Source organism: Anneissia japonica, unplaced genomic scaffold (assembly GCF_011630105.1).
Source record: "Anneissia japonica isolate Jap-2015-1 unplaced genomic scaffold, ASM1163010v1 scaffold287986_len575832_cov185, whole genome shotgun sequence".
NCBI lineage: Eukaryota > Metazoa > Echinodermata > Crinoidea > Comatulida > Comatulidae > Anneissia > Anneissia japonica.
In genome coordinates, this window is record NW_022692348.1 from 90225 (window position 1) to 101257 (window position 11033).

General features: G+C 34.8%; 1 protein-coding gene across 2 annotated transcripts in view; it reads left to right on the top strand.

Moving 5' to 3' along the window:
- The first annotated feature begins 2792 nt into the window (after positions 1-2792).
- Positions 2793-11033, top strand: part of LOC117100263 (protein tyrosine phosphatase domain-containing protein 1-like) — a 28307-nt gene continuing 20066 nt past the window's right edge. The window contains exons 1-2 of one of the 2 annotated variants that reach the window (XM_033239864.1): positions 2793-2922; positions 3878-4128. In XM_033239864.1, the coding sequence (XP_033095755.1) occupies positions 3908-4128 (221 nt within the window). In that variant the 5' untranslated portion in view covers positions 2793-2922; positions 3878-3907. Of the gene's footprint in view, positions 2958-3877; positions 4129-11033 lie in introns of both variants that reach the window. The other variant, XM_033239863.1, reaches the window with a different exon arrangement.

Below are 11033 nucleotides of genomic sequence, written 5' to 3' on the forward strand. Positions count from 1 at the left end.
CCAAATGTATGAAAATCACAAGCTACCTGGGAATTATAAATACTAACTTAAAATTACCCATCACCACCACATCTTAATTGTTACCCCACCTTTCTTCTAAATGTAAATACTCTCAATGCCTTTGTTATTTTCTGATTGATGTTTAACTCGGTTTTGTAAATGCTGTTACCTCAAAAGAGATAAGGTACTCTATATAGAATTACGCTGCCTGACATCAGTTAATTAAGTATTAATTGAGTATACAGTATACTCAGATAAAAAAAAACATCCAGAATTATACTGTACATTTTGTATTATTATTGTTGTTGTTATTATCATTGTTATCGTATTATTTCCAAACATGCTTTTACCAACTCAGCTTTAATGCCTTTTGTATGATTCTGGTTTAAGTTATTGTAAATCACTCAAGTCGTGTCTTTTGTACAGTTTTATTGTATAAACTTAGATCCACTTTATAAATACTGTATCACTATTTGAAGCTTTCATTTGAGGTAAATATCTGATCATTACAGCAATATGTGCAATCAAAAGTAGATCAAGTAAAAATCAAGTTTCTTTTCTGTCAAAAATTAAAAATTTTCCTATAAAAACCAATTTTGTTTAGGTAAGGCGCCTTAAAAGAAATTATTAGTTTATTACCCCCTCCCTCATCACTTTTGGGGATTTTATTTTATTTTTTTTCAATCTACATATACAGTATTTTTATTTCAAATGGTCATTTTTCCATTTTTTTTCACTTGAAAAGCTCAGGATTTCTTGCAATAATGTTCACTGGTACAACAAAAACATATTTTTTAAATATAAATTTGATTCCATTCTTATGACTTTTTATATATGTGTCCCTAACCACTGATTTACTTGTGAACATCAGTAAAATGGGGGTTGGGCTAGCAAAAAAAAAAAAACCTCCCTCATTGGTTTTTATTCTTTTATATGGTGATAAACTAATAATTTTTTTTATGGGGCCTAAAGTGGGATTGTTGATGGTTGATTTGCATGCATTACTGTATTTCTGGGTTCATAATACCATTAGATTAAATGAACTTGGCAGTATTGGATTCAATAAATGGATGGTTGTTGAGACATACAATAATTTCTGCATTTCTTTTAAGCCAGTCACTCGCTGCGTTGTACAACTGTCGCACGACGGATCCACTTCTGCTTCTGATGTGCGGTAGACGACATAACGCCGTCTGCAGATTCCCAGTGGCAGTCTGAACGGATCCTCATTTAAAAAGCAGTCCGTTGGTTCCGCGCCATCGCGTGCGTTCGTTAGTTGTTTATCTCACGGTTTTATATACAGTATTTTCAATTCTTCATATCCTATACCAGTCAGTGACGCTAGACCTGCATGAGACCCTGTGGTATACATTATATTTTCAATACATTGAATCAGTATTTTCAGCAATTCATAAGGAAATTGTTTGTTGATAGTCTAACAGCATTTACAACATTTTCCCTTTACTCTTGTTTTTTTTTTTGGTTTTTTTTGAGAAAAAATTAACATTTATTTGATGCATAATTTTACAGTTATCGGTTATAAGAAAGCTACATGAAGTATCAGTCAAAGGTAGCTTAAATTATAATTAAAAATAAAAATTGAATCCTTCAATAAAAGCGAAATCTTGTCCAAGGAGTCCTGAGCTATGCAAACATGCCCAATTGTGCTTTACAAATCAATTAATTGTGCAACTAAAGATTTTAAAGATAAAAATATATTTTAAAGATATAGGCCCCCTAGGCCTAATTGTATTATAATATATTGATTGTTTTAATACATATTTTAAATCAAAACGTTTAAATGTTTTACAAATTACAAATCAAAATTTCAATGAATAGTAAATAATGAATAATAAATAAATAATAATAATAATAATAAATAATAATAATACAGTAATACTGTTTTACTTTGACTTTGACTTTGTAATAAAATAATGATAATATTATAACTCACTAATATTATAAACAGAAGTGTGGAGAATGCTGCTAATTTACTTACAAGACCTAGCTTCTTGATATGAATGATTAGGCATATGTTGTACAAAAATTTCTCTCAAATTCAATGCAATAATTCTTCAACTTTGATTTATTGTTTAGATTACAATTTACAAATAGGCCTCGGCTATTTGTTGGTTTGAAGATGACCAGCATATTTTATTTTATAAATTAAAGTTTACGAAGTCATAGGCCTAGAGGCCTAGATACAATTAGAAAACTTTCATATTATTAATATTTTTATCATTCATTTACAGGCGAAATTAATATTATCGCCGACGATTCACAAACCTACTCTGTCTGCACAACCAACTTTTCTCCTCTGCAGTGTTGACTCTTCTTAGGAGCCTCATTCTATATAGAGTAGGCTGCTAGCAACTAGGTATAGGCCTAGATAGGCCTAGATGATAGACTTTTAAAACAAAAAGATAATCGTAACGAAAAAAAATAAAGAATCGTCCTCACTTTATCTTCTCGAAATAATACAGCACGTCACTGATTAATTAATTCCAAAGATAGGTAAATATGATTATACAGTATATTATATTTACAATGATATGTTAAAATCCCATAATTGAATTGTCCTCATGAACAGAATAATGAAAAAAGTTTATGCAGCATCAGTGTTTTATAAAATGTTATAAAGCTATACGCGCGCACGCTGTTTGGTGACGCGCGCACGCTGTTTGGTGACATCATGGCGCCCATGCGCCAAGTTGGCCAAACTCTATCTTATATCTCTATGCTCTATCTACGGCTCTCTGTACAGTAATCGGTTATAGCGCCCTCTCTTGCTCCTTCAACTCATCAATTAGCAACAAGATACAAATTCCTGCTCCACTCTCTCTTCACTGTCTCTGCGAAACTGTGTATTTTACTCTGGTATTATTATTCACTGCTGATTGTGTTAGTAGCTGACATAAACAGGTTCAATTATTTTATTTTGTTTTTTGGAAAATCAGGTAAGACAAGCATGTTTAGGTCTAGGCCTAGCCTAGATAGAGGACTGGCCACCTCCATTCCAAATACCCTCCATTCCTAGGCTAGGCTTGCTGCTAGGCCTATTATGCCCGTCCGTGGCTAGGCTAGGCCTAGGTAGTTACTCACTAGGCTAGGGCCTAGTAGACCTGGCACCTGATAGCCTAGGCCCTAGGCCGCCCCTACTACTACTAGTAACTACTAGGCCTACTCAAGACCGGCTGATGATGTAGGCCTAGGTTAGGCTTATACTTTGTAGCCTAGGCCTAGCTTCTTTGCAAGATAGGACTAGGGCCTAGGCTAGGTCTAGGAGGCTAGGCCTAGATTAGGTAGAGAAGATTTTCTGCCTCTTCTGCATAGATAGGCTACCTAGACCTAGCCAGCCCAGCTAGGGCCTATCTAGGCCTACTAGGGGCCTACAGCGTGCAGTCTGTTGGCGCCAGTTTTTACCTTCAAAAGGGCCCCAAAAGTTTGACAGTTCTGAACAAAGCAAGATCTCGCATACAGAGCCTCGATCAAAGTCCCTGGAATATTAAATTATTAATATTATTCCTGGTGCCTGGTGGGTTTCATGGGGAGAGATTTCATTGTTAAAAATGGCCTAGAATTTGCAATCACTAGCTCCCACCACTGACTCGACCACAGTCAATATTTCTTCGATATTGTACGTTGGGATGGTTGTGTATGATTGTTTCACTGTTTCAAATGTATGATTGTACCGGGAAATAATGTTTAGCATTTAGGTAATAAGAGCAATATATACCAAAAAATATGTATTCCATGTTGTAAAGTATTTTAATTGCATGGATGTTTTGTGCAGAGGATATGTTCCCTGTGCAGGCATTATTTTACTACAGTCTGGTATGTATTTATATCTACCATACTGTACTTTACTTAATTATAGATATGTATGTAGCTGGCTTTCTGTAGTGGAATGTCTTCCTCAAGCCTTACAACATCCTCTTCTACTGGAGAACACATAAGCTCCATTCACAAACCCACATCCAAGTATAACGCCCTGTCCAATGGACTACGCCAGATCACTCCCAGCTCAATTGTGTGTTCTATGTTTTGTGGAGGTAAAGGTTGCAAGTATGATAACCCAAGCAAGTGGTCCGACAGCCAGATGGCCATCAAAGGCCTGTACTCCTCATGGTAGGTGCACATATTCCCAATAAAAAGAAATTTGTATTGCTCCCTTGAAATAAATATATGGTGAAGGCAGTCCAACCAGTCAGTCCTTGCAAATCGTGTTTTGGAGATTATGGCCAAAACATGTTGAAATGTCAATATTTTCGAAATCTATTTTATTTTTAGTGCGCTAAACTTTATATATCTATACATCAAAACTGTTGCAAGCTACCTCCCTACACTTAATTTTGTTCCCTTCCCACACCCATCTTTGTGCTCCCCATCAGCCTAGTAGCTCATGTGCTAGAGTAAGTGTTGCTTTTTTTAGAGTTTTCTGAGAGGGGGTGGGGTGGAGGGTAATATAGCTCGGAGACAAAAAGAGAGAGGTTACTCATCATATCAAATTAGGTTTCTGAGAATCCCCCACCCATTTTTTAAGGCAGCCTACTCTCCTGAAATGCATTTTGAACATTGTAGCTATTTGTGTACAATGTCCAAATTTTGTTTACCATTAGGAAACTAAAATAAAATACAACAAACCATTAAGAAATGAAATTATAATACGGTAAACCATTAAGAAATTATGTCATAATAAGGTAAACCATTAAGAAATTAAATTATAATACAGTATGTTATCCTGTTTTCTTATGCTTGCAACATAAAAATCCATTCATTTTAATGGCAGCATTGTAAGAATGCATAATATACAGTGTATGACGGTATTACATTGATTGGATATACAGGTTGAGCATCAGTGGATTAGTTGCCAAGGAAGCAAATCATAAACTGCAATTTATTATTATTTAAATTAGTATGATGATTTGTTGATATTGTAAAGAATACAATTGAACTAGGTTTTATGTGTTTTGATGTATGGCCTCAAGCAAGTACTGATCCGTTCTTTGAATTATTTCCAATTCTTATAGTTCATTGTACGATTAGTAAATTGTTAATGTTGATATTCAACGAATTTGGTTTTGCCCACTATGGCTCAGTTGGCTAATCTGGTGCTGGCATTGACCATTACCCCGGAGAAATTTTAGGAAAACAAATGTTTTTTTTAAGTTACACATCACAATTTAATTCATACTGTTAATTAAATTTGATATTTATGCTTGCTCCAAACCACTAAATGTACTACCAAAGAGTATAAATAAAACAAGAGAGCCAACAACGCTCATTGAGAGCGTTAAAAAAATGATACGCCCTATGCAGCTAGTGTAGGACGCCAACTAACGCTTTTTATGTTTTTTATTACCCAGTACTCCACTGCGCACGGTCGGTTTGTCTGTTTATCTGTTCTCCACAAGATACTGTAATTTTGTTTTCTGCTTACTGAGTTTATAGCGGGCGTACTCCTACCGCGCTGCGCGCAGCGCTGCGCTGGGAAATAGAAAGAACATACAACCGTTAGTGGGCATCCTACACAGGCGTGACGTTTTTACGAACGGGACTTTGCGCTCTTGTTCTATTTATACTCTTTGGTACTACTAACTATAATAGTGTAAAGATTTGGTGCTGCAGGCATTTGAGGAAGATAATTTTCATGGTTGGAGGCACAAAATATCTTTTCCAGGCTTTGGCTATTTAATACAGATATCACTACCTCCTATCGTATTGCCATATTCTATCACAGTAGTATCAGGCCAGTATAGGCATGTTGTTGTTAATATGTCTTACTGTAATGCTGTTGACATTCTTAATGCTAAATCTTTCAACACTTTTGTTGAATATTCCGTGCTGCTGGTATAAACTTATCCTACTTTTTACTAATACTACATTATTTAATAATGATAGAAAAAAAAATTTAATCTAAAAATTGTCATATTTGTGTACTTCTTCTAATCAAAACTTCTGTTACAAATTTGGAATTTGTAATTATTAGCTTTTCGAAATTTCCTTATGCAGATGCATAAAGCAGGAAGCCTGAAAAAGAACAGTAGGTGTTGACATCACTGTAGTAATAGTTAGAGTTGGTACTGGTCGGCTCAGTCCACACTTCATCATTTGCTACTAAATCAAGAACTACCATGTTGCTGCCTGATTTGTAGCCTGAACCAGTCTCAAGTGAGGAGAGAATGCGTTGCCCATTCTTCATGATGCTTGTTGCAATGTTATTATTAATAGCGCTATTTGAGCCTGATGTAAACTGGAAGACATAGATGCCTGGATGTTGACAGATAAACTTGCCTGTTTCTTTATTGTAGTGATTCCCAAAGTTGGTAATTATTAACGGGTATTTCATAGGACTAACTGGATGGCGGCCTGGGCTTACATTATATCCAACTGAGAAGGCAGATTTGGGCTGGCTGTTTGTGGTAGCTTGTTCACCTTTCCCTCCTTTTCCCCCTTTCTCACCAGTAGCACCAGGTAAACCGATTGGTCCTATTTTACCTGGAAGCCCATCTCTTCCATCTGATCCCTGGTTTCCCTTCTCTCCTTTTCCCCCAACATTTCCTTTCATGCCTATTGGACCAGGACCACCAGGATTACCATGGCTGCCTGGAATTCCTGGAATCCCTGCAGGAGCAGTACAACAGCCACCACAAACTTGGGTATCACCTTGAGCAGCTGCTTGGATGATGCAGATAATGCTGAGTTGTATAGCAATTGCAAGATACATTTTGATCTGAAATGATTAAATTAAAATGCATTATTTATATTAACTTCTATATGCTCATTTGTCTTCAAGAAACGTCATGAGTTTATTAATTTCTAGACAATCTAAAATAACAATGTGAAACAGTCCTGAGGGTTGCTTTATGTAAACATGACATTGTTGGTTGGGTGATGTGAAGGTGGGGGATAAGCACCTTTTTGTCCCCTAGATATGCCAGTGCTGCTACCCAGTATTTTTACTTGATGTGTTACTTCTATGCATTGGTAGTATGCTTTACACAGAAATTAATATTTATAGAATTTACATTTATATGAGGTCTGTCAAAATAATTTTTTTTAAATGAATAACAAGCCGAGTGGTAAGGCGGGGGTGCCGCTAAATACAGCCTTAACATCAGCACTGGTTCCAGCCGCTCCTAGCCCATGGGTAGAACCAAGTCTTCTCAGATAAGGACTTAGAATGGAGGCCCAGCTCAACACGATAACCTTTCACATATTCGGCTGTCTAATACCACAATGGAAGAATACCCGAGTTAGAAAAAAGTTATTAATATATAAACTTGTATGCTCATTAATAATATATAAATTTGTATTTATTTATGAACAATCTAAAATATCCTGTGGTTGCTGTTATCCAAACATATTGTTGGTTTAGGGGCCTTTTCAATGTGGGATTTTAGCTGTGCTTACTTTTTTAATTATTGCATTCTCAATGTTTTCATCAACAAAAGTAAATGATATGATATGAGTGGTGAGTCCAGGAATGTTGAATATAGGCCCGGGAAAATTTTACTGATAAAGGGTCACTGCAGCCCCACCATGGTTAGGGCTAGGGTAAGAAAATTTTTGATTACAATAGCTCTGAATGGCCGGAAATGGCACTCACAGACTTAAAATTTAAAAATTTAGGGGCCCCTTTAATTTACCACTGGATATAATATTATATACAGTCCATGTCAGAGACACATTATGTTGTTGTATCAACAAAGTCCTTTTGGGTAAGGGTGCTGAATCGAGGACCATGTGTTAAGACGCCTTTAGGGATTAGGGATCCTGCGGACCGTCGCTTGAGAGTGCATGAGTGTTACGCCGCTGGTTAGGTGAATTGAGGAGGTGGGAATAAGCACCGTTTGCCACTCCCCATATATGGCAATGCTGCTACACAGTATTTTGACTTGATTTGTTATATAGAAATTAAATATTCATAGCTTTCACATTTATATGAGATCTGTCAAAATAATTTTTATAAATGAATTTCTAAACAATCCAATTCACCACAGTTTCCCAAATGCAAAATTTTCATTATTTGAATAATCGTTCCATGTTCAGAACATCTGGTGATCATTGACAAGAAAATACACTTGTTGATTCTTATAACCTTAAACCTGTTGACTCCCCAATATTGTTGACCCCTGCCAAGAGAGGGAAGGATAGCTATCAAATACTTGGTGACAGGAATATACTACATACAGTATCTAATTGTATACTACTATACTTTCAGGTAGGCTGGCAAAAGTGGACTGTTTGCCCATGAATCATGATATCCAGCATAATCAGTATCTTGTAAGCGAAGGATCTGGTGGGGGAGGGGGGAGAGGACTTGATCCTGTCAGGAAACTTGGGGCCCCCTAACCTAACCCTAACCGACGATACAGTTTGAATCGGGAAACTTGGTTTCAGCTTAGTGGTGTCGGCAATCCTGCATTCATCAATTAACGATTGATTGATGGGTATCTGATATTCAGCAAACTGTGTTTTAGCAAGTTGGTCGGCAATATGGCATTCTGCAAACTGGAATTTATCAAACTATAAAGATACAGTAATTTTATTTTCATATAGACAGCTGTCAGAAGCTGCCCACATTCATCAGGTACAAAGAATTACATGTAGAGATAAGGCGAATATATGTTGCTATGGTTCCTTGCGGTCTTACTATTATATTTTTATAATATGTTAATTGATGTACTTTAGTTAATGATATTTTACTTAATATTCTGAAACCTTTTGTATCCAGGGCCCCAAGGGAGACTAGTTTACTTGACTGATTGAGCCACCCTGGCTAAAGATTGTGAATAAATAAATGAATAAATAAATATTAAATAAATTTTGATCTATCTGCATCCTAGTGAGAACCAACCTTAATTTTAATTAACCAAAAGGTTTTTTCAGCAGGTACGGCAGTTCTCTAAATATAAAGTAGTAATGCCAGTGGTCATTCCACATAATTGGGAAACGACATTGACTTGACCCTATTTTCAATATATGTACATTACAAGGCAATAGTGGTTGTTGGTTCCTATACGTCAAGTACATGATAAGAAACACATATTGCGTGCCAGAGAGAGTTAGTCCGTGAAAGAAATCGGATGAATAATAATCCAAGCGTCGTTTTGAAGTAATATATTAATTGATTTTGAAATATAAAACTATATAAATGTATTTTTTTTTAATTGAATTGAAAAAAAACTATTAAAGTAAGATCAACTCTGCAACATTACAACCTCAATACAATATTTATTCAAGTACATAGGACTAGCATTGAACCCTCTTTTTTGTGATTAGAAGTCCATAAACTAAACCACATGCTACAAAGAAACTAGTATACTATAATAATAATAATAATAATAACTTTATTTATCCACGGATACTCATTTCAATATTTTTAAAAAGGTTGGTCTTCCAAGAGGCCGTGTTCTTAAACTACTGATATGATAAAAGAAAGGGAAAACAAACATGGGAAAGTAAAAACCTACCAACTGTAAAAATTATTCATAATCTTGTATATTGTAATAGCTTCATTGTGAAACTGGTTTGTATCAAGCCTGTTCCAGTTTAATTTTTTGAGAGCTGCAGAGCTTGAATCATAACTGGACATCTTTATAATAATTTTGGCAGCTCTATTTTGTAGAACCTGTAGCTTTTTACTTAAAGTACTATTACACCTTCTCCAGACAACATTACAATACTGGAAGTGTGGGGCAGTAATAGTTGAGGGCAATTTCATGGTAGCGGAATCACTATTTTGCTGAACTTTTTAACTTTAATCTAATGTCATATTTACACTCCATTCTAATTCTTGGAATAATTATCATATTTACATAACTATGGAATCCATCTACAGTGTATAATTTCCACCCTAGTTTTTTTTTAAAAACCTATCACAATTTTGATATAATATCAAAAAATATGTATGGTAGTGGAAAGACAAAAAAAATACCCTCTATTTTTACCACTTCACATTTTACTAAAACCCTCTGATTTATGAAAGTGATTTAAAAATTGAATACATCTCAGTGAATCATAATTTAGTGTAGTATTGAATGCAAAACATTGATTTTTAAAAATGTTTATAGTTTTGGAGATATTTATAAAAATATAAGACCATGTCTGGTAGCAGAATCACAGTAGCGGAATGACCATTGATAAAAGTGCATTTGAAATTAATATTTATGAAAAACCTTCTTGACTAAATGTAAAATATTTCACTTTTTATGAAAACACTGCTGAAGCAATTCACTTGGTATTTGAAACAAAATTTATTTTACTTTATCAAGTCTCAAACACAATTATAAAAATTATGAAAATTAATCAAAATATTGGATTGTTCATACTGTAATTACCAAAACACAATAACATTATATTTTTAGTCTAGAGTTTGCCTATCTATACTTAAAAACATTCTGAGTAATTTAGTTGTTTAATTATTTAACTTAATCAAATATATAATATCATTTATGAATATAATTATAGTGGCGGAATGACGGTAGCGGAATGACATTGGAATATTGCTATAATTTACTAGTGATTCTTAAGTATATTAACAACACACAAAAGCAGCATGTGAATTTTCACAAAATAACAGATGTTGATGGTCAATCTGTTCGTTTGTAGGTAGAGCATTTTCCGTTGCTGCTCCCAAGGTGTGGAATAGCTTGCCTATCTTTGTTCGTGAGTCTCCTTCTGTTGAGATATTTAAAAATCGTCAAGACTCATCTCTTTAGTTTATTTTAATTTGCAAATTTCTACCGCATAGAGACCTATGTATTTTGCGCTTTACAAATTATTATTATTACTATTACATGGAAGCATAAAAAAACCTCACAAAGCATCAGTTCTCTGCAGCAGTTAATGGCATTTTGGTACTCGTGCCATCTCAATGATAAAAAAATAACAAGTGATGCAGTATTCTTTAAGATGCATAAGAATACATTCGTCACTGGTTTGTGAGCCAATAGCAAGCACTTAAAATTAGTAGGTGGAGTAAAAACCAACCATACAAATTTAAATAAGTTGTTTATTATAAGTAAATT